This window comes from Quercus lobata, chromosome 4 (assembly GCF_001633185.2).
Source record: "Quercus lobata isolate SW786 chromosome 4, ValleyOak3.0 Primary Assembly, whole genome shotgun sequence".
NCBI lineage: Eukaryota > Viridiplantae > Streptophyta > Magnoliopsida > Fagales > Fagaceae > Quercus > Quercus lobata.
Genome location: NC_044907.1, coordinates 48,043,875 through 48,071,521, shown reverse-complemented (window position 1 = coordinate 48,071,521; position 27,647 = coordinate 48,043,875). Strand labels below are relative to the sequence as shown.

General features: G+C 34.3%; 1 protein-coding gene and 1 long non-coding RNA gene across 4 annotated transcripts; one reads left to right on the top strand and one right to left on the bottom strand.

The window, feature by feature from the left end:
• Positions 1 to 2,531: 2,531 nt before the first annotated feature.
• LOC115984372 (dnaJ protein homolog) lies at positions 2,532 to 27,619 on the bottom strand. Of its 2 annotated transcripts, XM_031107404.1 has the most exons (10): positions 27,471 to 27,619; positions 27,223 to 27,385; positions 26,147 to 26,312; positions 25,920 to 26,064; positions 25,558 to 25,834; positions 25,056 to 25,254; positions 21,538 to 21,871; positions 15,601 to 15,606; positions 7,044 to 7,049; positions 2,532 to 2,544 (listed from the first exon to the last, which is right to left on the bottom strand). In XM_031107404.1, the coding sequence occupies exons 2-7, from the start codon at positions 27,370 to 27,372 to the stop codon at positions 21,552 to 21,554; spliced, it is 1,257 nt and encodes a 418-aa protein (XP_030963264.1). In that variant the 5' UTR covers positions 27,373 to 27,385; positions 27,471 to 27,619; the 3' UTR covers positions 2,532 to 2,544; positions 7,044 to 7,049; positions 15,601 to 15,606; positions 21,538 to 21,551. The 2 variants fall into 2 exon arrangements, with proteins under 2 accessions (XP_030963264.1, XP_030963263.1); XM_031107403.1 differs by lacking the exons at positions 2,532 to 2,544; positions 7,044 to 7,049; positions 15,601 to 15,606 and having other exon boundaries at positions 21,132 to 21,871.
• Positions 13,186 to 16,118, top strand: LOC115984373. 2 transcript variants are annotated; one of them, XR_004090532.1, is made up of 3 exons: positions 13,186 to 13,304; positions 15,079 to 15,160; positions 15,953 to 16,118. It is a non-coding gene; the product is annotated as an uncharacterized LOC115984373 (long non-coding RNA). The 2 variants fall into 2 exon arrangements; XR_004090533.1 differs by lacking the exon at positions 13,186 to 13,304 and adding an exon at positions 13,320 to 13,350.
• Positions 27,620 to 27,647: the final 28 nt, after the last annotated feature.

Below are 27,647 nucleotides of genomic sequence, written 5' to 3'. Positions count from 1 at the left end.
GACAATAGTTCCGTCTCGGACAAGTCAGGGTCACCCAGGTCACCAGAAGGATCCTCAGATGGATCAGCTTGGTCAAATACACCGAACCCCTCTTCGGATAAGCCCAAATCACCCTCGTCCTCCGCTACTTGGTGGGACGGAGAAGAGCCCGCCAATAGGATGCCCTCCGGGACAGGAGATCCTTCAGAGATCAAAAACCCATGCTCGGTTACAGTGATTTTCTAAAGCTGAGGATCGTTAGCCCTGATCACGTTCTTCGGGGCGGCAAATGACTTCTGGATAGGATCGTACCCTAAGATTTTGTGAGCGACTCTGACTTGGTTGTCCTCTTTGTTTACAAAAACCACTGCCTTGAGAACGGTTTCCAAATCCTCTCGGTTGGTTAGATGAAAGTGCTGCTGAAAGGCATGTGGATCTGCAAAAAAAAGGCATGTTCATAGTTAGTAACCGAACCACACAAATTACGACGACACAAAAGATTAGCCCCCTCCTACTCTCTGCACCCCACCTGGTTCTCCCTCCACAGTTGGGCAAGGAAGGCCATCGTGCCACTCCCCAGATACAATAAGAAAGTTCTTGTTCAATCCTTTGCTGGACTCGAAGAGGCACTGAATTAGCCAAACCCTATCATCTCTCGTTTTCATGTAATAGGATTTGCCCCTCAAATGTTGGAGGTTGTAGCACCAGTTTACATCATGATGGGTCAGTCTTAGCCCCATTTTTTCGTTTAAGGCGTCCACATAGCCCAGGATCTTAAACACATTAGCAACGCACTGGGTGGGAGCTAATCGGAAATGTCTAAGGTAATCCCTCATTACCAGCCCCATGGGGATTCTCACACCCCCTTCTATAAATGCGAGAAAGGGAATCACCACCTCACCCGTTCTTCTTTTAAGATGTCATTTCCCCTCCTTGCAGTACCTCAAACTCACATTGGGAGGTATCCTATAGTCAACGATGAACTTTTCTATCGCCTCTTCGGTCTCAACCAACTTTTTTAATTTAACCATCTTTAGGAACTGCTAAACAGACTCAGGGGATGACGGGAGAAGTAGAGGAGCAAGAGAAAAATAAACCCAGAAGAGAGAAAGCACGAGTTAGTGAGAGCAGAAAACTTATAGAAAGGAGGAAAAGTTCCTCGGACGGGCTTTTTATGCTGGAGAGAGACTTGAGTTTGGATGGAAGTTTGACTGAACCCAAGTCTAAAAATTATTTATACCTCCCATCAAAAGTAACTATGCGAATTTTCCCGCCCATAAAGGTAAGGAAATCTCCCCCGTTAGATTACCATTGCACCGTTAAACGTGGGAAGCACAGGGCCACCCGCATTTAATGAAGATGCGCTTCACATACCAAGGCACTAAGAATGTGTCTCGGGCAGACAAAAAGTCTCTGGTACTGATAGATGACAGGAATTGACAAGTTATGACAGAGGCCTGATATCATCAAAACCCTCCTTTCCGTCCGAGAAGCCGGACAGTAGGGTTTTGAGGGGCTATTGTGAGGCCAGAGAATTTGTGACCCTGGCCCACTTTACATTAGGGCCCAAGACCTGCGCCGAGGAGAGGTGTTGCCAAGTACATGCAACGAAAGTCCAAATGGCCCAGAGATATAGCCGAGGACGATCCTGTCCTCGACATCCCAAAACCTAGAAGAAAAAAACGACACGCCATCAAAGGCAGCCCCCAAAGCGCTCCCAGAAGAAAAGACGAGTACAGTAGGACTCGCACGGGGGTACAGTGAGGGAGCAGTTCAAGGAAAATCTATCACCTCCGCATTGAATGCGCCAACAAACGTCCTGGCCACATTAATGGGAAAAGACCCCTGAATAGTGTGGCTTCGGTTATTGCAACTAACAGAAAGTGGGGGAAGGCGGCTGATGGGACCAGCACTCGAGTAGTTACCTGCTTGATCAACAGATGGAAGGTCAGGATCAACTGAGAGGGGCTATATAATGTAAGAATTCATCCACGGGAGAAAAGGGGGCAAAGAACCCGAGCCACCCAAGCCGTGCCAAGGAGAAAGTCTTCTTGGGTAAGCACAATTCATCTCTGTGCGATCATTATGAACACCATGACTAACAATTGTACGTTCACTAAGGCCTACCCTTTTAGCCCACTCTCTACAAATTTTATTGTTTGGGCCTTTAACGTTCGAACCCAATACTCCTTGGGGATCGTTACAAATTGAGTCCTTACAGGTATATTATAAAGTGGAGTGTTAAAATAAATAAAGTAGTATTTTGAGTTTCTAAAAGCTATATTTTTTGAGAACCTTATTGTGAATGCTCGTGTTGGCAAATCTAAATCAAAACGCATTTTGAAGTAATTGAGTCATTAAAGTTCTTAGAGCATCCACATCAATATTGTTAAAATTTTTGGCTTTTAACAACTTAAAAAACTACTTCATCCATTTTAACACCTCACTTTACAATATACCTAATATCAAAAAATTCTATTTTTTTTACCACCTCATTTAAATATATATTTTTTTATTCTCCCAATATGTTTCTTTCTCTCTCTTCTAATTTTTGTCTCTCCCTTTCTTTGAAGCAACCCCACCACTTTCTTCTCAATCCAAGCAAACTCACACCCACACCCATGGCTAGCCACTGTAGCCACCACCATCGAAAGAAGGAAAAAAAAAAATCACCAACCAGTAGCCACCATAGCTACAACAATTGCCACTGTCACCACCACCCCCAACCACAACCCCCAATCACCAAAATCACAAACTCAAACCCACAAGCTCATCAACATTCACCACCAACAACCAGAAAAAGAAAAAGAAAAAGAAAAACAACCCGCCAAAATCACAACCGCCGAATTCCTCCTCGCAAGATCGATATTGAGGAATTGTTCGACCACCATATTAGAAGCCACGGAGAGAAAGAGAGAGAGAGAGAGAGAGAGAGAGAGAAATGTTATTTTAATTGAAGTGTGTTATAAAAATAAAAAAATAAAAAATAAAAAATAAAAAATTGAGCTACAGTAGATTGCCAAATATGACAATTTACTATAGCTAGGTTGTCAAAAATTTTAAAAATAGTAACCTTGATGTGAATGAGTTTTTGAGGGGAAGAGAGCTAAAACGAGTTTTTAGCATCTTTCACACCTTTGATGTGAATGATCTTAGTATCTAAAACAGTGTTGAAGATCTATATATGTCAAAAACACAGAAAAACTGCTTAAGAAGAGAAAATTTTGATGCATCAAATCTTCCCTGATCAATCAAGCTAATTACCTGGCTCATCAAGGATCTGTGCATTAGGGTTTCCAAAGGTATAAATGCATATTTTTTGAGTTGTCATTATAAGGAGAACACATGCATATTGAGAGAAGTTACTGCAACCTTGTGCGTCTTGGGTTTCTTGTGCCAAGCTTCTTACAATTCACCATTAAAGCATGTTTGCTGTAAAGATATCTACACTAACAACTTCTACAATTAAGAAGGTTGATTGAGAAGTTGGTCACAAATTGGATATTTGTGCACAACGAAGGTCACTAAGAAAAGTAGTCCAACCAGGTTAGAGCTACACCTAGACAATTCAGTAGATTCTATTGTACATAGGTGCTTCGGGATCAAGTATATTCCTTGTACTTGTAACCTTAATCTTTGTTAGTGGATTCTTCAATGAGTGGTGACCTATGTATCACCCATTGGGGTTTTTTCTATTAAAGATTTCCCCATCATGACCATATTGTTGTGTCTTGAAACTTACTTTTTCGCTACATGGAATTTAGTTTTGGCGATATGGTTGTGCCTAACACGTTGTAATTGGATCATTGCAAATTTTCACTAATGGTGAAATGGTTGTGCCCAACATATTGTAATTGGATAATTGCATAATTTCACTAATTAATAAATTTGGTGATTGGATAATTCCAACATATACATACATATATATATATATATATATATATATTAGAAATATGACTCCTTAAACATACCTTTTCAAAAGTTTTATCACTCAACTGAATATCCAACATATCCTAAGCCATCATTTTTGTATAACAAATAAAGATAAAAATAATTTGTTTTATAATCTATCTACGCATAAGCAGGGACGGAGTCATTCATTGGCTTTGGGGGCAATGCCCTCCCCAAAAAAAAGTTTTAAAAAAAATTATTATATATGTAGTATTAATTTTAGCAATTTTTATTCTATAAAATTACACTATGTGTCCCTTAACAATAGCATTAATTCCCTTAAGAGTAATACTATAGCCACACACTTTTCTTGAAAATTTTTACAAACTATTGAGGTAACAAATTTTTATTGGCTCATATCCAGGTCCACCATTTACATCACTCTTTTACTTATCAATAATTACTCACCACATCAGTTATTTGTAAAATAAAGAATTGTAACTCTTAGTATTTTCCACATTTTAAAGGCCATAAAAAAAATTTATAGATCTCAAATCTGAAACAAAATATACAAGCTCCAAAAAAATTATCCCAACAACAAAAATTATCAATAATAAAGCTAAAAAAAAAATTAAGCCTAGTAAATCAATTTCACCCAAAATAATTTTGTCATTATCTAGTAGTAGACGCATGCATAGAAATTAAAAAAATAATAAAATAATAAAATAAAATAAAATAACTCTCAGTGTCTAAGCAGTAGCATAACTAACCGCCCTCTAACTCAAGTCTTTGCTTATAAGCATGATGGTTGAAATATGTGGCTAAACCAACCCTAAAATAAGCGTGCCCATAGTGAGTCTAGTCTAGCCCAATGCCTTAACTTATACCCACGGCGAAAGAGTTGCATCTCTTGGCTTGGCAAGTGCTCATTTTTGTAAATAGAAATGGTGATGATTATATATATATATATATATATATATATATATATTTTTTTTTTTTTTTTTTTTTTTTTTTTTTGGATAGCGGTGATGATTATATTAATACGTGGTATTGTATAGAACAAGAAATATATCTCTCTTTCTTTCTACCAAAAAAAAAGAAAAGAAATATATCTTTCTTAATTTGCTCATCAATTTCATTAGCGCATTTAGGTTTTTGATATTTGTGTATTGTTTTCTTGTAACACACACTACCCAACGAGTTTCCATTAGTCTCATCAATATTTTGTAAGAGGCAATAAGTGACAGTGTAGAACACTTACAAAGATCCTACTTAATTGTAAGATTGATCAAGTAAAAGCCATACGTAAAAAGAATGCATTTATATACCTTGACTACAATGATTTCTTTCAGATATTGTTTCGGTTGCCTTTCTAGAAGAAGGTTATGGACTTGTATCCAAAATTTTGTCGTTATAAAATCAATTGTGTGAATTAAGAGGGAGGGAGAGGGAATATAGTAGAGTATAGTAGAATCAACCCGAAATTAGATTATTTTCAGCCAACTCTACTCTACTCATCTCCACTCTCCCTCTCTCTCCCCTACCAAACAAGCCCTAAGTTGTAACAGTATTGACACGAATACGTGTATGGGGTATAACATTTCTTAAAAACTAGGGTACGACGATATGTCTAAGATATGGTAATTCATTAATTATTTTTAGGCATATTTTTACTATTTTTAGATATAATATCAAGGAAGTCAATTTCGTACCATACCGGCCGGTATATATCGTATCGGCTAGTGCACAGGTACAAATACCCCCTTTGTTTCATACTAGAAAAAATACCGACCGTATCGGCAAAATCCGGCTGTTTCGGTCGGTAAATGGATACCGGGTAAAGATAGAGAAATCCCAAAGAAAAATTCTCACGAATTTTCAGAACTTACCCAAAGCTGCTGCACTTGGCCGGAGCCGGAGCCAGAGTTGGAGCTGACGCTAGCCGGCCAGGAAACCTCTTCTCGTTCTTGATCTGTCTTCCCCCTCTCTCGACATCCCTCTATCTCGATTTCTTTGTTCATCAGTGTGCTGCGTGCAATGGCATACCCCTCTCTCTGTGTGTGTTTATATTTGAAATGTAAAAATAATTGAGTCAACTGAGAACTATTTTCGTATAACTAAGTCTATTGAGACTTTTGACAACTGAGTAAATATTTTGTGGTTTACAGCTCACATGTAGTATTATTTTATTATTTTGAGAATACATTTTATTTTATATTTTATTATACTTCACTTTTAATGTTTTACTATTTTATATTATTCTTAGTTTTGATAACAATGTATTTGTTTATTATCATACTTATATGTTTGTTTATGTTAAATTGTATTTAATAATAGTAACATGTGTGATTATTATAATGAAGCATTGAGATAACTACAAACTCACTTTAATTGTTTGGCTTTACTTGCAAATAGAATAGTAATAGTTAGTGTATGGTTATGTGTAACACTGTGTGTGCAATAATAATTTTCTTATAAATAATTTTAGTATTATTAAATAATATATGACAAAATTTTGCTCAAATACAAAAACACTAGGTGTGTTTGTGTATCTCTATGTTGATTAATTTGTTTGTGTGGATGTGGGTGTGTGTGTATATACATATATATTAAATATATAAAATAGAGGTAAATCCGAAACAGTACATCGGTATTGAGCGGTATCCGAAATATATCGTACCAGTAGCCAAACTGATATAGGCTCTGGTACGATATTGACTTCCTTGCATAATATGTTTGTTTTAGATTTTAAAATTAAGTAACAACAATAAAATGCTTGAAATATATATAAAATTAATTTAAAAGCAATAAGCAAGGAAATACTATGACATCCATAAAATATTGTCTAAAACATAAATTAAGAGTTCAAATAAATCAAAAACTTAAGTTGCATAAGTACCCACACGGGTACGGGTACTTGGCCATTTTAGCTATGTCCGTGCCACATAAGAAAAAACAAGAAGAAAAGAAAGATGAGGGGACTGAAAGAAGCATTGAGAAAGTTGAAACTCTAAAGCTATCAGAGAGAAGAATGACGGGTGTGAATAGGTAAAAATAATATATATAAAAATAATAAAAAATAGAAAGTTAGTACAGGGACAGCAGAGTTTAGCGACGAGATCAGAGTAATAATGTAAACACCACTAGTAGGCTGATTTTTAGTTAATTAGGACTTGTTGCCTTTATTTTATTAATGTAAGAACCATGTTAAGATGACGGTTGATATATAATTGATTATTACTAATACAATTTTTTTTCTTTGTCAAAAACAACCAATAACTTGCATGAACAATTGAGGGTCCATTACTCACAAATTCATGTTGGGTTGAGTGACCATAAATTAATGGTTTGGATGATGATGAAACTATGGTGAGGTCATTTGAGATAGGGTTTGTGTCATCCCATCTTAGTTGAACGGGACTCATCCAATTTTATATTTTATATATATTGCTGAGATTTTTGTAGGTGATATCACTTAAACATAGCTACAAGGATTAAACTAGATAGACATCTTGTCATCTTCTAATTTTGTTCGCATTAGTAAAATTGAAATAGCTTATTAAATCTTCAACATGAAAGGATGAATAACAATGCATGAGATGAGAGCACCAATATTTTAAAAAACAAAAACAAAGAGTGCTTAAAATAATTTTTTTTTTTTCTCTTATAACAATATTATAATAGAATCCATATGATAATATAGATTATGGCCCATAAAGCAGAAGAGATCGCATAAATTGCTAAGTGGGCCTCAAAGTGTTGTGTTAATAAAAGGTTAGAAATTCGAACTAACTCAAACAAAAGTAGAATGAATAGTAGTAGAGTTAGTATTGATGGACATTTAGAGAGGCCCAATTGAAACTAACTTCATCCCCTATAACTAGAAATCCATCATCAATACCAAAACCCTTGAAATTTCCCATCAAAACTCTAACCGCATTTCATTTCAACTATCCTTCTTTCATCAATGGACCCTAACCAGACTAATAAATAAAAAAATTCCATCTACAGTTTCCCCTGAGACTGTGAGCATGTCCTTGAGTTTTCTCATAAGTTCCGTCTAGAGTTTCTCTTATAGTGAGTTTCTCATTCAAAACACAGAATTTGTTTACCTCTACCAATGAGTTCACAAGTGCATATACCCCTTCAAAGACTTCTTTGGAGTATTGGGTTTCTAGTAGTTGCGAACGAGTTCATTCATGGGGGAGAGATTTTGTAAAAGAGTTCTAGGGTCACTTAGTGGGAGGCGAATAGGCCGTTTGTTCGATTATAGATAAAGTCTAGGTTACAAAAGGTATTGTGAATATGAACTAATTGTAATTATTTTTCTATAGTGAAATTTTCTATAAGATTGGTTACCACCATGGTGGTTTTTCTTTTAAATTGTTCTTGAATAAATTTCCAATTATTTATCACCAAATCTTTGTGTGTGTGTGTGTGTGTTTTTTTTGGATTGTGGCTTATCACTATGGTATGTTCATTGACAAATTAATTGTCAACTCTAGTGCGCGCGCACACAAACACACACACACACAAAAAAAATCAACTGTTAATCAAATAATTTGGATCGTTAGGGGCATAATTAGATTCACTATGTAATAGTTTATATATATATATATATATATATATAAAACTTTGGAATAGAATTTTGATGAATAGTAATATTCTTTAAACTTCTTGAAACTTTAACAATTGAGTTTTACTTAAAAATAAATTATGTAATAATTTTAATTTACTTATAACATGCCATATGAGTTGATAAGAAAATAATAAAAAAATGAAAAGAAAAAGTTTTATGACGTTCATTTAACACAACCGCATCATGTCATACATTAAAATTACTATTATATAATATAAGACCTAACTTCTTGATAAGAAAATGATAAAAAATGCAAAGAAAAAGTTTTATGACATTCATTTAACACAACCGCATCATGTCATACAATAAAATTACTATTATATAATATAAGACCTCTCTCTCTCTCTCTCTGATACCTTTGATTATATTAACATGTTAGTATATTCAACAGATGTTTTGTTAAGCTAAGGTGTTGTTCAAGTAATTCCTAAGACTTCAAAAGATTCATATGGTTTTAGGTTCCAAAATCCTAACTAACATCATGGGATCACTCCAACTTATTTCTCTATATAATTTCCTGACGTGTGAAAGGCACAAGATTACACACACCCCCAGAAAATAGTAAGCTGCTTAAAGGGTTTTGAATTTTTCATAACATTTTTGTAAATCACTAAATCTTAAAGGTCAATGAAACCCAAAACATGAATACATGTTGACTATGCGAAAATACTCAAAAACATAGTGTAAAATTGTACATCTGATCAATACATCCTAACAAAAGGTTTAGACCTCTTCAAGTGTAAAAACTTACGGTGTTTCATAAATCTAATTCAACTTTCATCCACCTCATCATTCTTTTCTTTTCTTTTTCCTTTTTTTTTTTTTTTTCCTCTTTTTTTAAAATTTTTTTTTTTTTTTTTTAATGAGCTAGCCTCATCAATTTTCATCAATTTCTAAACAAGTAATCAAGAATCTTGTAGTTCAATTGATTGGCACTTCTTGAAATTTCTAATGGAGAGATCTAGAGTCCAAATTCCTTGACCCCAACTATCAAAATATCGACAATTTAAAAATAAAATTCTCAAACAAGTAAATACATACTATATATCTGCCTGATTGATCGGGAGACTGGCTAGTTTCGGCAAATTGGACATGTGTGATGAAGCCGTAGCCATAGATTGACACACTTGAGATGAAAGAGATGCCCACAATCAGGCAACATCCTAAGAGTATCGCTATCATCATAATCCTCCAAACAAATAGAGCAGCAGGATGCTGTTGAGTCACTCTTCAGGAGCTTGGCTTGCGCATAAAGAAGCTTTGGAAAGTTATGACGATTCGTCTCATTGAGTCCATGCTCCATGGACGATGCAGAATCTTGATCAGCACTTGATATAGAGCCCCCTCTTTGATATGAATTCGGGTCTCCTTGACTACGTCTCATGCGACTATCACAGAAGTAACCGATGCTTAATACTATGAGCAACACCAAGATGCCCAATGCAGCTTCAACACCATTTGGAAGTAAACCCGTACCTCTATTTACTAGTTTTGTCACTTTAAGGGTACACTGAATGTAGATTACAACAGGAATGGTAATCTTTATTACTAGGAATAAAATGTGTTGTAATGGAATAACTAAATCTATTAATTAGTTTGGTTGTAAGTTGTAATATTAGAATAAAACTTATTATCTATTTTAGGAAAAATCTCATTCATATAATTATATTTCCTAGAAAATAATATATTTTAAATTTTAGAGAGATAAGTTATTTTTTTATGATTTTTTATTTCCATAATTGTTCGGTGGATATGGAAAGTTTATTTATTTAGAAATATATTAATGTTGGAAATTATTATATCTACTAAGGAATAACTATTACAACCCTTTTAGAGAGGAATAGTTGTTCCTCATTTTAAAGAATAGCTATTCATAAGAAATAACTATTCCCTATAATAAAAACATAACTAAACTATTGAATAGCTAAACTATAGGAATAATTATTACATTACAGTGCCTATTACAGTTTACCAAACGTGCCATAAGTTAATTAAGTCCATCTTCTTTGATAAATGCGTTACAAGCTTAAAAGCTTTGGGAGTAGCTTATCTTCTGATTTGTATACATGCTATGGCCAAAATGGCCAAATACCACAAATTTTTGAAATATTTTGTAAAAAAACACTGTTTCGGAACTATATAGGGAAATACCACTTTTTATGGAACTCGAGTTTCTTAAACTCGAGTTCCTAGGAGTTTTGCCACCGTGGCACTACTGAGGTGGAAATTGTGCCATTAAAAAAAAATATGTGGTACTCGAGCATGGTAAACTCGAGTACCATTCAACACAATACTCGAGTTTACCATGCTCGAGTACCATTAAAATGTTTTTTTTTTTTTCTAAGGTACTCGAGCTTGGTGAGCTCGAGTACCTTGTAAGGAACTCGAGTTTAATAAACTCGAGTTCCTTATAACTTTCTCTTTTTTTTTTCTTTTTTTTTTTTTTTTGTTGTTGTTGTTGGGATTATTGACAAATAAACATAAACATAAAAATAAGTAGCTTTTTTTATGTTTTTATTTATTTAAATAGAAGCATTGTAAAATATAGAGATTTTAATTTCAAAATATGAATTTAATTTCTACATTAAGTAAAACTATTCACTGTTTTCTCATAAAATTTTTCCCGGGAGCATTGCCCCCGAACTCCCAAGAGGCTTGTCCATGAGCGCTCTAGCTTGGGCCGGTCCGCTCCATGGACTAAGCCTCAAAAAATCTCCCATTAAAAATCACACAACATTATTTGAGTCGTCAACATGAATCAAATGATACCCTTAAAGTGTGGATGAAATGTTTTATAATGCTTAAATTTATAAAAGATACTAGTGAAAGTTCCATGCTTGCATGGCTTTAATCCTGAATTTTCTTTATATATATTTTTTGAGAAACTATAACTAAATGAGTTATTATTACATAATTTTAGAATTATTTTCTAACTAAATGAATGATTATTATAATATAACATGCATAATTTTGTATATTTGTCCTTATATATAATATCTTTAATTAAGATTATCAATAAAAAACCTTTCTACTTTTTTTTTATAACTCCTTATTTATTAATGAAGGAGATGATTTGAACTCAAGCAATTAAATCTTTTATAATACTTGCATATTATTGTTACTTGCATATGCGTAAGTTGCAACTAAAAAAAAAAACCACAATCTATTAGTTCTACTAAGGTGAGTTTGGTTCAGCTTTTTCAAACAGTTCTTTTGGAAAAAGTGGAAGTTTTAAAAAGTAAAATATGAAACTGATTTTTTTTTTTTTTTTAAAGTAGCATGTTTGGTAAAAACTATCAAAAAATGCTTTTTGACAAAGTTGAGTGTTTGGCTAATACTTATAAAAGTGGTGGTTTGAGTTGTAAATTACCAAAAAAGACAAGATATATATAAATATATATGTTTTAATTACCTCTCTTTATGCAAGTTATGGACACAATATTTTTTCAAAAATTTCACAATAAAGTTTGCATGACAAGTTGTTAATGGTAGGGAAAAATATAATGTCACTAATAGGTCCAGATGAGAATTAATAACAAGTTACTGTGTAAACTTTATAACAAGTTGTTCACTCTCTTTTCTACATAAATTATTTTCTGTTCACTGTTTTCTCATAAAACACCTAGTGAAATCGTGATTTCTAAATTTAAAAGCCAAATTTGAATGTTTTTTCATGTTTGAATTTCACAATAATCGAATCTCTTTTTCTGCATTGATAAAATATGTTTCTACATTAATAAAATTTCCTCTCTGCACATTATGTTTACTGTATATTCGAATCTGCTAACTGCATTCATAAAATCTGTTTTCTGCATAAACTATTTCTAGTATTCTGCATAAAATTATTTTCTGTTCAGCATTATTTAAAAAAAATTTTACTCTCTTTTCTGCGTAAATTATTTAATAATGTGTTAAAGCTAACAAAATAACAAATACCTGAATATAAAATAGCTTCCTAGAGGGTAGTTGTCAATAATGATCATTCACCAGAATGTTATTGATATTACTCTGTTTATTCAAAATCAAGAACCCAAAAAAAGAATTGTCATTTTGTAGTTTATATAAAGGCAGAAATCATTAGAATGAACAAACAAATGTGAATCATATCTAGAATGAAATTTGTATGCAAAGGGAAAAGAGAATGAAACACAAAACAAGATAATCACCTAAGCCATGGACTCGTTGTACTTGTTCCTAAGGTTTTGAACCAATTCAAATTCACATCAACATTGACTACCACAGTTACATAATTTCTTGATTCAGGACAGCCATTGCATCTTTAATGGCTTGGGTAGAACCACCGAAGATGGCATCCATGACAGATTACTATTCACCAGCACGCGTGAATAGCTTCCAGACAAATCAAGACAGTCCCGACAGATGTTCAAAAGTTACTACTGTTTACTAGCATTCGTAAAAAGAGATCTGAAAGATTCCCAGACAGATGCAGACAGACTATTACTCATCTATATATATATATATATATATATAAAACCGAAGCCTTTGCTAGCACCACAATTTTCCACATCAGCACAACACAACATTTAAAAATAAAAAATAGAATTAAAAAACTTTTTTTTTAACCCGATACTTATCTTTAAAAAAAACTTTTTTTTTAACCCTATACTTAACTTTAAAAATAAACAAAACTCAATACACACAAACGCAAACTCAACACGAAGGTTTGCTCCTCTCTTCACGCTGCCCCTCATTCCTTTCTCAGAGCATCCATCTTCTCTCAGTCTGGCTCTATCTGTTCATAGCCTTTGCTTCCTCAAGTCTTGACCTCTAATTGGTACGTTTTTGTACTCCTATTTGGCTTAAGTCTTGACCTCTAATTGGTACGTTTTTGTAATCCTATTTGGTTCATAACCTTTGCTGGCTCAAGTCTTGACCTCTAATTTGTTTCTCTCTTTTCATAGTCAAGTCAAAGTATTTTATAGATTATGAAAATTACAAAAAAAATTGCTTAGAGTTTTGGATCTTACGGAATTACTAATTTTTTGCTCCAATTTTGTTTTAGGCCCTTTTGTTCTGTTAGGGTTTTTCGGCAATTTAATTTTGATTCGTACTACAATATTCAAATAAAGTTCTCAGAAAACTATCCTTATTATCTGAATCAGATCAGGTGCTGTGTTTATAGCTTTTAAATTGCGTCTTTAATAGCACTAGAATCTTACTGTGTTAGTCTTGACTGTTTCACTTAACTTGAATTGTGTATTACGTTGCTTTAAATACAAATTTTGTATTTGTAGAACCAAATTTGTATTGGGTTTTTGTTTTTAAATGGTTTATCACATTCTGTTTACAACTAAACTATGTATTGTTGTTTTTTGGTTTTACAATTTTTGATATATTTTGAGATTCCCCCCTTCTAACTCTTCTGCTTTCTAGAAATTTTTTTTTTGGAGAAACTTCTGCTTTCTAGAATGGTAGACAACAATGCTGATAAAATGTGTATAGTGAAGAAGTTTTTTGAAAACTATAATGGAAAAGGGGCAATTGCAATATATTGGAAACATGATCTAATTTAAAAAGGAAGAAAAATAAAAACAGCACTACCTTACAAGCTGGGATACTAAAAGATGTTAATCTACCCTCAAATTACATGGCGGATATATACAACATCATCTGAATGTGTAGAATTTGTATTATAAAAAGGGAGTCAGAACCACGATCTAAAAAATTTCATAGCAAACATCAACTGCCAATTAAAACAGCTGATAAATATTCAATACGATCTTAAACATATAGGCATTTTTCTAAACTATGTGTCAGACTTACAGTCTGCAGATTCTCTTAACCACTTTTTAAACTTGAGTTACCTCTGAAACTTTGATATACTTTTTTACTTAAGTTTTCAAAACTTACAACTTTTTTAAGGTGAAACTGTGGAAACTTCAAAGTTGAACCATACAGCCTGCAGAGCTGTCTGATAGTAAATATGCTTCTTTTGGGGGTTAATAAAAGAGCTTTCCTGTTAGCTGCATTGTTTAGACAAGAAACTAATAGGCCCAGGCAAGCCTGATAAGAACTGGGAAAATAGTTCTTTACAATCGGTTATGATGGTTGTGTGTTAAGGGATGTGTCAATGAGTGTAAAGGTTAGAATTTTTGATATATTCATTAGGTTTTGTAGAGATAGTTGACCTTCGAGTGAGGGATGGACTCACTAAGAAGCTAGAATAACCTACTGTAGATGGGTGGGATACTGGGATGTCATTTCAAATTCTGAGGCATTTTGATTTTTCTTCCAGTTACTTTATTGCTTTTTCTCCTGGCTTTGAGAGACCCCATTCCTTCCCTTTCCTTTATTCAAATGTCATTATCTTTAGCATCTATATCTAGCACAGCAAAGTTGGATTATTTACCTCTATATTGTACATGTCCACAAGATACTATGCCCTCTGATGTAGACCTCTCTCTGTTACTGTGAAGGTTCCTTTGAAACTTCAATATTCAATAGTGTGCAAATAATGGGCTTGAATGGAATGGCCTTTTTACCACAAATATAAGTTTGTATGTAGACAATTGTACTTTTTTTTTTCTAATGAATCCCGTGTATTGCAGGAGAGTATAACTTATCGTCAACAAGTGGAACAAGAGTTTATATTGATTTGGACATTCCTGAGACTACTAAATTCAAAGATCAGTAAGTGCTTTGTTTTGGATTCACATTTTTAATTTATTTATAGTCTCTACAATACTGCTTAAAGCATCAATGCAAGCCGTATTGTGAAAACTGATGCATGGCACCATGTTTGGTGGGTAATAGGTCTGCAACCACAAATGGCCACATCTTATTGAAATAGTAGGTTTACTAATAGGATTACACTTTCTCAAACATAGCCAGCAAGCAAAAAAATTATGAAGTCCCCACCAAACTAAATGATTAGTTTAATAATTTTTTCCTCACATCGAGTAAAGAATATAAATGATTGATAATATATTTTTGATCACTAATTTTAGTTTTGGATTAAAATAATAGATCTATGTGTTAGCCCAAACATCATGAGAAACTTTATATTATAAGGTGTTAGTTCTGGACTTTGTGATAGATCTATGTATTGTAAAAAGAGGTGACTCTCATAGTTGATCCTCCCATGATACATACATATATTGCCTTTATCATGCAATTCATGTTTATGTGCAAAGCTCATGTTTCATGTTTTCTTACAATATCCCCTTATGCTTTATTTATCCAACTAAGAAATCCTATGATCTCTGAACCTTTACTTCAGAAACTCAGAGCAAACATATTTCCATAACCTTTAACTTTCTGCTTTCTTTAGTTACCTATTGTAATGTTTCCCTTTAACTTTTTATTTTATTTTAATTTTTTAATATAGATATTTAAAAAAGTGACAAAATTACCCTTTTGAAAGGTCATAATACTATACCATGTCTATAATACTATGTCTAATATCTTTATGTAATATAATAGGCTTGTGGAAAATAACCAACCAATAGTACAAATGCCAAAGCAATTTAATCCACAAGTGACAATTCAAGAAGAGATGAACATCAACAGAAGTAACACAAGCAACCAAATGATTCTGTGGTGTATATGTCATTTGAGAGTGGTGCAACAGTGTCACACGAGCAAATGACTAAGCTATTTTTGTCATTTTTTTTAATCTAGAAAAATGTATATTTGTTATTATTTGATGGCTGTTACAATTCTAATGTCACATTATTTGGAGGTTCATCTTAATTTTTATTTATTTTTAATTAAAAAAATTGTTAGCATTCCCGTGCATCGCACGGGTTAGCGACTAGTTAGTACTAATTTCCATACCACCGACAGATTAACTTAAGTTAAATTTACCTACTCAAGTTATTTTACCATGGTTCATTTCACCTATAAAAGAGACGAACTACGAAGACAGAAGACAAGTTTCTAAGTTTCTAAGATTCTAAACTTTTAAGTTCCAAGTTTTAGAAAGCCTTTTGTAATAGCCTTCTTTAATATGCCAATATACACGTACGAGAGTCTTGGAAGCGTCGGGCACATCATGGTCGGCAAACCTCCAAAACTAAGTACAGGGAAATCGTGTTTTCTAAATTTAAAAGCCAAATCTAAATGCTTTTTCATGTTTGAATTTCACAATAATCGAATCTATTTTTCTGCATTGATAAAATCCGTTTCTACATTAATATTATATGCTCTCTGCACATCATGTTTACTGCATATTCAAATCTGCTTACTGCATTCATAAAATCTATTTTCTGCATTAATTAAAACTATTTATTGTTTTCTCATAAAAATTGTTCACTATTTTCTGCATAAACTGTTTCTAAGATTTTGCATAAAATTGATCATCACGGCTACTCTTATACCACTACTCAGTAAGAGCACAAAGGTGTACAGAAAAAAGTTTGTTTTATTATATATGCTTTAAATTTTAAAGATGATTTTCTTATAAAACATTGTAAAAGGACTTTACAAAAGGACATTGACAGAAAGGCTTTGGAATTATATCTTTTTAGCACCAGTGCATTTATTGAAGCATCTGGTTGTCAACTCCCTGGCAAGAAGGTTGGAGATTCAAGCTCCACAAAGATAGAATCACAGTCTCCTAAAAGCTATCTTATGGGAACAAGCTTTTCAAAGCTCCACCCTAAGATTCAGCAAAAAACGAGACTTGCCACGAAACGGCAAAAGATCGTGTTCCTATTTATCTTCCTATTTCATACTGCGTTCTATGTAGTAATTATGGAGTAGTCCATGAGCATGAGCAATATGAGGATAACTCTGAGCCGAGAGTAAACAATTTTTTAAATAATGCTGAATAGAAAATAATTTTATGCAAAATCCTAGAAATAGTTTATGTAGAAAACAGTGAACAATTTTTATGAGAAAACAATGAATAGTTTTAATTAATGCAGAAAACAAATTTTATGAATGCAATAAGCAGATTTGAATATGCAGTAAACATGGTGTGCAGAGAGCAAATTATATTAATGTAGAAACAGATTTTATCAATGCAGAAAAAAAGATTCAATTACTGTGAAATTCAAACATGAAAAAACATTCAGATTTGGCTTTTAAATTTAGAAAACATGATTTCACTAGGTGTTTTTTGAGAAAGCAGTGAACAATTTTTTAAATAGTGAATAAAAAATAATTTATGCAGAAAAGAGAGTGAACAATTTTTTAAATAATGCTGATCAAAAAATAATTTTATGTAGAATGCTAGAAATAATTTATGCAGAAAACAGTGAACAGTATTTATGAGAAAACAATGAACAGTTTTCTGCATAAACTGTTTTTAGCATAGGCAAGGTTATTGCACTTAAATGGTTTTTGTGTTTTTTTAAATATGTAACCATATGAATAATGGATAAATTCCATGAAAGAAAAATGAATGATTCGTATAAATCACCTAATGGTAAATGCCTCGAATAATTCAAATTTGTAAAAAATTTCAAATTAGTTGAATGTAGAAATTCGGGAAAAATCGATGGAAAATCAATGAACATACCAAATCATGAAAGTGTACATAAGATGTACAGATAGTCTAGACTTGTTGAGAAATTTGACTTCGTTGAAAGTACAAAATAATGAAAATTCAATGGAAAAGTATGTACGTTAGATGTACAGATCGTATGAATTTGTTTAAAAATTTGAATTCGTTGAATGTACAAAACCATGAAAACTCAAGGAAAAATTGTGTACATTAGATGTACAGCTGGTACAAATTTGTTGAGTGTGTAAAATCATGAAAATTCAAATGAAAATTGAAGAACATACCAAATTGAGTAAACTTAATGGAAAATTAATTACATTAGATGTACAGATCGTCCAAATTTGTTTCCAAATTTGAAGTCGTCAAATGTACAAAATTGTGAAAATTCAATTTAAAACTATGTACTAATCATCCTGATTTGATGAAAATCTCAAAATTGTTGAACTTACAAAATCGTGAAATCTTAATGGAAAATCGAAATTGTTGAACATACCAAATCGTGAAAATTCAATGGAAAGTTGTGTACATTAGATGTACAAATATTTCAGACTTGTTGAGAAATTTGAATTCGTTGAAAGTACAAAATCGTGAAAATTCATTTAGTTATTGTGTACATTAGATGTACAGATCATTTGAATTTGTAAAAAAACAAAATTTAGATGTACAGATCGTTTGAATTTGTAAAAAACAAAATTTAGATGTACAGATCGTTCGAATTTGTAAAAAACAAAATTTAAATGTACAGATCATTCGAATTTGATTTCGTTGATTGTATATGATGATTCCTTTATCAGTGGGCTGACAGGACTCGAACGTTGATCTTTGGGCTATCTCCTGTAATACAAAAGACACAGAATCAGAGGGGACCGGTGGGGACCGGCCAAAAATCCTCCGATGATCAAGTTAGTTACTTTGAACTCTCTGTAACAAAGAAATGTTCTCTCAAAAGTGAAAATGTCTGAATCCCCTTACCCTTCATCGAAGAAGCCTTATATAGTGTGTGTGTGGAACGATTATTTGTTTAGTAACCGTTCCCAATGTCGAGGAGTCCGGAGAATTGGGAGTAACTTCCATAACCGCTGTGGAAGTTACCTAGGTCGGACGGGCCGATGAACTCATCCATCCATAGTAAGGATGGACGAGACTTCCAGGATGATCTCGTCCATTTTTAGTGGAAGATGGACGAGATCATCTTGGAAGGCTTGACGTTCATAAATGATAAGTAGATCTCACGAGGTATTGCTCGTCCATGTATGGACGAGGTTCGCCAGTACGCTTGCAATTTTCACCGCCTATTGTAGCTTCTTTCGTTGGACGAGACATATGGACGAGTTATGGACTTGGGATTATTTATGACACCATCAGTATAAAATCTTGAAAGTACAAAATAAAATTGTGTAAATTAGATGTACAGATAGTTTGAATTTGTTGAAAAGTTTGAATTCGTTAAATGTACAAAATTGTGAAAATTAAATGGAAAACTGTGTACAAATGTATTGATCATCCGAATTTGTTGAAAAATTCGAAATCGTTGAATGAAGAAAATCATGTAAACTCAATGGAAAATCAAAGAACGTACCAAATTGTTGAACAGTACATGCAGCATTGCGAACATCACTGTAGTAATGGTGGACAGCTCACTCCCAAAATTGATGCATAAACTTTCCAGGGATGCTCTGCATCCTTGAAAACGGTGCATTACAAAGGGTTGCATATCTGTGTATTCACATGGCAAGTCCTTACTTTAGGAGCCATATGGTTTTTTTGTGAAAGAGTGGTTGGTCTGTGTGGTTTATTAAATTTTGCTACAAGTAATGTACAATAAATCTAATTTGTGTGATAAGTGTTATGTGTGTAACATTTCAAATTACACAAATATTGGAAACATCAACATATCTAACTGGAGGCATTTTCACTTCCTAAGGTGTTTCCTACATTACAAAGCAGAGGACATTGTCCAACCAAAGCACAAGAATCATACGTAGCAACAAAGAACAGCAAGGAAAAAATGACACAATGATTTCATATAAACTTAGCCAAAACTAATGAATAGTTAATATTTAGATTTGTAAAAGTTGAATGTACATAATCATTAGTTGTCTTATATATAGTTAGAAAATAATTCTAAAATTATGTAATAATAACTCATTTAGTTATAATTTCTCAAAAAAATATATAAAGAAAATTTAGGATTAAAGCCATGCAACGCATGGAACTTTCACTAGTATCTTTTATAAATTTAAGCATTGTAAAACATTTCATCCACACTTTAAGGGTATCATTTGATTCATGTTGACGACTCGAATAATGTTGTGTGGTTTTTAATGGGAGATTTTCTGAGGCTTAATTTATGGAGTGGAGGCTTGGGCCGATAGGCCCAAGCCGGAGTGCTCATGGACAAGCCTTTTGGGGTTCCGGGGGCAACGCCCCCAGGAAAAATTTTATGAGAAAACAGTGAATAGTTTTACTTAATTTAGAAATTAAATTCATATTTTGAAATTAAAATCTCTATATTTTACAATGCTTCTATTTAAATAAATAAAAACATAAAAAAAGCTACTTGTTTTTATGTTTATGTTTATTTGTCAATAATCCCAACAACAACAACAACAACAAAAGTTATAAGGAACTCGAGTTTATTAAACTCGAGTTCCTTACAAGGATCTCGAGCTCACCATGCTCGAGTACCTTAGAAATTTTAAAAAAAAAAAAAAACAGCATTTTAATGGTACTCGAGCATTGTAAACTCAAGTATTGTGTTGAATGGTACTCGAGTTTACCATGCTCGAGTACCACATAATTTTTTTTAATGGCACAATTTCCACCTCAACAGTGCCACGGTGGCAAAACTTCTAGGAACTCAAGTTCCATAAAAAGTATTATTTCACTATATAGTTCCGAAACAGTGTTTTTTTACAAAATATTTCAAAATTTTGTGATATTTGGCCATCTTGGCCTTGGGATAAATGCTATACGGTGTTATAGATATTATTTTCCCATTTATCTTAAGAGCTAACTGCATAGCACTGAAGCCTGAAGAATCAAATTTCAAAGCCAAGACAATCAGGCAACCAAAAGATTTTGCCATGCAATATAACTGCGTACGTACAACAGACATGTTCAATTTTGTTGTCAAATTGTGGTCCATCAAACTAAAAAACCAGTAATCTTTTCTGTTTCAATTGATTGTAATCTTCCACGGATTGACAAGAATAGGAAACTGGGATCATTTTAGATCTACCATCGCTACATCTCTAGAACAAATCTCAATGCTATCACAGTTCTCACTCCTTGCACTTGGCTCCTCTATCTTACGGCCTATCTGAAACCCATCTAGATGGAACGACAACCCCATCCAAATATAGATATACATCCCAAGAAACAGGCATAATTCTCAAATGTATACTTGAATTTAAATACTAAATCTTCCACACAGTATAAGTTTAGAAACAAAGGAAAAAAACAAAACCCAAACCAAAATCTAACACACTCCCTATAACAAGACGATAATGTTGAGATTTATTTTCTCAAAGTAATTTGGCTTCCCCAAATCGTGGACAGCTCATTAGTTCATCATTGTTGAGCACATTGGACCCTCTGAGCACCACCAGGCATATCATCATCCTCCTCATATGCTTCTTGGGCCTGTGCTTGCTTGCGACGCATTTCATCCTCTATGTTCACATCATGCAGTGTAGTCTCCTCACATTCATCCAGCTCCATGTCTGTCAGCTGCACTGACGTCCTTGGAGGTAGCACAGCCTCCAGTGACTTGCACTGCTCTGGGTTGAGGGCGTCTGGAAATTCAACTGTGAAGTGAATATACAATTTACCCTTCATGAACGCCCTCTGGTACACTGGCATTCCCTCATCATTTATTGCCTTGTATTGGTCTGTGTCAAGAAGCAGAGAGATCAGTAATTCAGTACAATGAACAAAATTTATAAGGATTACCATTACTTATTATCAACAGGAACTTACACATGTACCCAAGTGATCGGGCACATGGGAGTGCATTTTAGCTGACTCCTATAAATCATTAAGGGTTCATAGGGGAAGGAAGTGCCAACAGAGTACCACAGATAATGGTAGCAAAGACCAAAGATTAACAACACCCCCACCCCCCCCCCTCCCAAAACCCCCACCCTTTTCAAAAAAACAATACAAAAACAGAAATATGGGGGTAGAGATTATGATGAGCCAAGAATTTTGAGCAGACCAAAGTTATATTCAGTATTCATATCAGTGTTGGTAAAAGCAAGAGGCGCACTTAAGCACAAAGGCCCCTTGGAGCCTAGCTGCAAAGCGCAAGAGCGCGCCTAATTGAAGTGAAGAACACATTTAAAAAAAAAAAAAATTTTAAAATAGTTATTAATGAGAAATGCAATAATCAAATGATCAAGTTATCACATAAATTGAAATAAAAAAATTTATATAATTCATATAACATTTAGATAAGCCCTACTTTTGCAGTTTTAACACAAAAATTGCAAGTCAAGTCATTTTATGTTTTTGGATCAGCTACATATGAGTATTTCCATGTAATATCCTTTCTTAAATCTCCAATATCCATAATTCCCTATGACTAATTAGTAATATTAGTTAATAATTTAATCACTGAATGACTATAAGTCTATAAGAATTGGTCTGCTATGTTCAACATCAACCGCTAAAGTAACTAAACAATTACCACAAATATATTCTATCATACTTTTTTTTTTCATGAATGAGAGCTAAGAATATGAGGACATAGCAATATGATAATTGATACCAAGCAGATATCCAAAAGGGAAAAAAAAATAGAATAAGGCTGTGTTTGGTTCGTGTAAAAGTATTTCCGGAAAATAGAAGGAAATGCTATTTTTCGGAAAGGAAAATGTTTTCATGTGTTTGGTTGCATTTCAAAAAAAATTTCGGAAAATATTTTCTGATTGTTTGGTTGTGTTCTTGAAAATACAATAGAAAACACATTTTCACATTTTCTACTTGTTGCTAACATTTTCTCACATTTTCTTGGTTACCAAACGATTATATAATATCATTTATTCATCAAAACACAAACAAAACCCAGCAAAAAATCATCAAATCCGGACAAACAAAGGCGAGATTGCGATCGAAGAGATCACAATCGTGATCGGAGCGGTCGGCGCATCGCGATCGGCGACGCGATGCGTCGATCGCGTTCACGCGATGCATCAATCGCGATCGTTCTCGGAGCATCGCGGAGCATCTCGGTCGGCGCATCGCGGTCGGCCATCTCGGAGCATCGCGGTCGGCGCATCGCGATCAGCGGCGCGATGCGTCGATCGCGATCGCGATCGACGCGTTCGCGCGATGCATCAATCGCAATCGTTCGCGCGAAGATCGAAGCAGAGATCGCGATCGCGATCGCCATCGGCGCCACCGCGCAAGCCGGTGATGTCGGCGGACGGTGATGTCGCGATCTCTCTCTCTCTCTCTCTCTCTCTCTCTCTTTCTCTCTCTTCTATTTTCCAATGTCGGAAATACTTTGAAGTGAAAATAGAAACGGAAAATCATTTCCGTTGTTTTGGCTCTCAAATTCGGTCAATTGGAAATGCTTTTCAGTTTGACCGAATTTGAAGTAACAACCAAACACACCTATTTTCCGGAAAATCATTTCCGGAATCACTTTGAAGTCGATTCAAACGCAGCCTAAGAAGAAGCTGGGCAGGTTATTGTTTCAAGGAGAAAAAATCAAGAAAAATTAAAAATAGAGAACTGGGAGGTTGTGGGTTTCAGGACAAATTACACTCAAAATATTTTTTTTGGATAAGTTACTAAAAATATGCCAAATTGATGGCTTATATCAATAATGTCAAGATCCTATAGTTCTAATTCAGTTTTGGTTTATTTTTTTGAAAGATATGAAAGTGTCAAAAAGCATGCTTTAAGCTTTTTGAAAAAGTGCAAAAAGTGAGCCTAAAGTGCTTCTTTGAATGAGCCTAGCTGTTGAGACAAAAAGTGCTAGAGCCTTGGGGCTTTGGGCTTTGAGCTTAAGCACGCTTTTACCAACACTGATTCATATACGATGATTCCAGTTATATATGGCCCAATAGGCAGATTCAACCAAGGTTACAGGTTAGTGTTTACAGCTCATCAAAGTAAGCACGTGATATTTTGTGGGTAGTTACATCGCAAAAATGAGTCTTACCTACCACCTTACTCTCCTCCACCTTGATATTACATGGGGAGGAGGTGCCATTTAACATATAGACCACAAGTAAGCAAGTAATGCTCTCACTAACTTTTTCCAGACAAATATTTGACATGATCTGTATCCACCTTTGATTTTACTAAGTAAAGATGTAACATTATGATTTTGATGAAAGGGTGGGGGTCAACTTTGTGAAATATTGGTGCACTGGAAAATTTTTTTTTTTATTGGTAAGTTACACATCCACAATCTCACCCTTTTTTTATGAGGTGGAACCTCATCAAGCAGGGCCCTATACACCCACCCCTTGGGAATAAACCCTGGATACATAACCTCACCCGCCAAAACCATGTATCAAGTATTTCAAGGAAACGCCTAGTGGTGATTTGAACCTAGGATGTCTAGGTCTACAGTTAATCCCAAGCCTCCCACCCTGGATGGATGACCTCACCCTTCACCCATTCTTGTGTTTAGAAATCAGAAGATGACATGGTATTAGAGCCAGCGCTCAAAGTAAGTTTGGAATTCTAAAGCCCTGAAGTGTCATTAGAAATTAATTAACTTCTTATGAAATAATATCAAAAAATTATCATCTAACGTCTAACAAACTAGTAAGTCTTTATTGACTTGAGCTAACCCTTAGCAGGACAGCAATACTGAATTTCAAAGTTAAGTCTGCACAAAATTTATGTTAGACCCAAATGCTACTAAGTTTGTCAAAGTCATTCCGAAGTAAAAAGTAATAGATGAACTCTCATAGAATTATTTCATAAAAACCTTAGTAACAGAATACAAGATTGGCCGCTAACCATAACAAACATTTCACTTTCAATCCTATGCAAACTCGACCATGAAAGGTGACTTAACAAGTAAAAATGATACACAGTAATAACGTAACTTACCAGGCTTAACAACTTCTCCTGGTTCGGATTTAATGAGGAGCGGCCTGCCATCCAAATGTGTCAATATAAATTGGAAGCCACAGAGTGCCTCGGTAAGGGACAACGTGTGTTCGACAAATAAATCTTCACCCTTTCGCTTAAATTTAGGGTGCTCTTTCTGTTGTAGAACAAAAACTATGTCCCCTGTGGTAGTGTCAGGCTGCACAGAAAGACAACCCAAATGCATAGATTAATAACCAGATAGCAGAGTTACATAGATATGGGAAAATATAAAATAAATAAATAAATAGAATTGTTTTGCCTATCTCTAACCAACTAACCAGCTTTGGATCCCAAAGACAACATTTTTTTTTAGTAAGTTATACACACACTCGAACCTATGACCTCACAGTCCTTAACCCTCCACCTTGCACTTATAAGAGGAGGAGCCATTTGGGCTAGTGCTCATAAGCAAAGACAACATTAATATTTTTAAAAAGTAGAATAGACACAGCAGCCTCACCGCTTCATCAGCTTCTCCAGGGAATGTAATCCTCTGTCCATTTTGCATACCCTTCTCTACAATTACTTCCAAAACTTTCTTCTCCTGAACAACCTTCTCTCCCTTACACTGTGGACAGCGGTCCTTGTCATTGATAGTCTCCCCAGTACCCTTGCACTCATTGCAAGCATGCTGCATTTGCTGGATCATGGAGGGGCCAAGGTGTCTAATTGAAATTTTGATTCCAGACCCTTGACAACCAGAGCACTTCATTGAAGCACCTGATTTAGAGCCTTTACTGCAAAACGTCGGACAAAATCCACATATAAGAAGAATGAAGAGCAAATAACTAACGACAAAAACAAATAAAATATGGTACTGACCCCTTGCACTTGGAGCAGATCACATTACGAGAGAGGGATAGCTTCTTAGATGTCCCATTGTAGAGGTCTTCCAGAGAAACCTTGAGAGGATGGATCACATCCTCTCCCCTCCTTTGCCTTCGGCCTCTGCTGCTTCCACCACCACCTGGTCACAAGAAAACTAAGCACAAATATCCATATTTGTTTCATAAACAATTCGCAAATACTTCATGGCTAAAGAATCATACCACCAAATGGGCTTCCACCAAAGAATGACTGGAATATGTCAAATGGGTCATGTCCACCACCTCCACCACCCATTCCTTCCTTGAGAGCATCCTCACCATACTGATCATAGATCTCACGTTTCTCTGGGTCACTGAGAACCTCATAAGCTTGGGCCAACTCTTTAAACTGAAAACCCAAATTTGTCAAGATTCAGTACAGCAACTACCTCATATAAATAATTAAAAAAAAGCAAAACCAAACTATATATGATAATAAAGTGTAACACAACAAACAACAGGGAGAAAGTAGAGAAAAAATTAGGATTGCAAAATTATTTGGCTCTAAGAAAATGCACTACCGGAAACCATAAAGATTTGTTAGCCAAGAACAGATGCGAAATGTAGCCATGTGTTAAAATTTAATTGAGGAACCTAATATACTGCACTAAATGAAATGCAGCTAGTTTCACCCAAAAGATAGAAATTTCCATCCACGAGTTCCAAAACAGATGCAAATGCACCACTGCACAAGTTCTTTCGATAATCATTGTCAATTAAGAACGAATTTCACAAACTTAATTCGCGAAAAACCAAAAGAACAAAATTGAAAGTTCACTTTTTTTTTTTTACATTACTCAATAACTTCTTTAATGCCTATGTCCTCAATTCAAAGCAAAGGCACCACACACACACACAGAAATACCTATATTCACAAACCATAATTGCCCATAACTTCTTCAACACACAAACAATACACAATTAACAATTCAATCCCCACATATCCATAGACTCCCAAACGAGTTTATTGACCTTAATATCAGTACAACGAAGTACCTAACACAAACACCCAACACAACAAGAACTAAAATTCACATTAAATGTAAACAAAAACCTACTATGAGAACAGATCTGTACAAGTTGACCCAACAAAACCAAACCAAAAACACAATCAAGAAAAACCCAATTGCCCAAAACGACTAAGTAAACAATTCAACGAGCTAATCCATCAAAAATCAACAACAACAACAACAACAACAACAAAATTTTAAATTTAAAAAAAAAAAAAAAAAAAAAAAAAAAAAAAAAAACACACCTACCTTTTCTGGGTCACCACCTTTGTCAGGATGGTTTTTGATGGCGGCTTTTCTATAAGCTTTCTTTAGATCATCCTGTGAAGCGTTCTTTGACACTCCCAGAATCTCATAATACTTCGTGTTGTCACTTTTCTTCGGTGCTCTCCCAAACATTTTCTCTTCTTATCTACAAAAACTCAACAAAACAATCAAAACCCAGAATTTATATCAGAATTCCAAACCCAAATCTGAGATCAGAAAACGGAACCAACCGATCTTGAATTGCAAGAAAAGGATGATGAGAGAGCCACAGAAGCAAAGCGAGACGGCGAGAGAGACAGAGAAAGAGAGGTAGGAATGAGTTTTGGATCTGATTTTTAAGTGAGAGAAATGGACGGTGGAGATTGATTATTGAGGTGTACTATGATTTCTGAGAAATTGACTTTTCA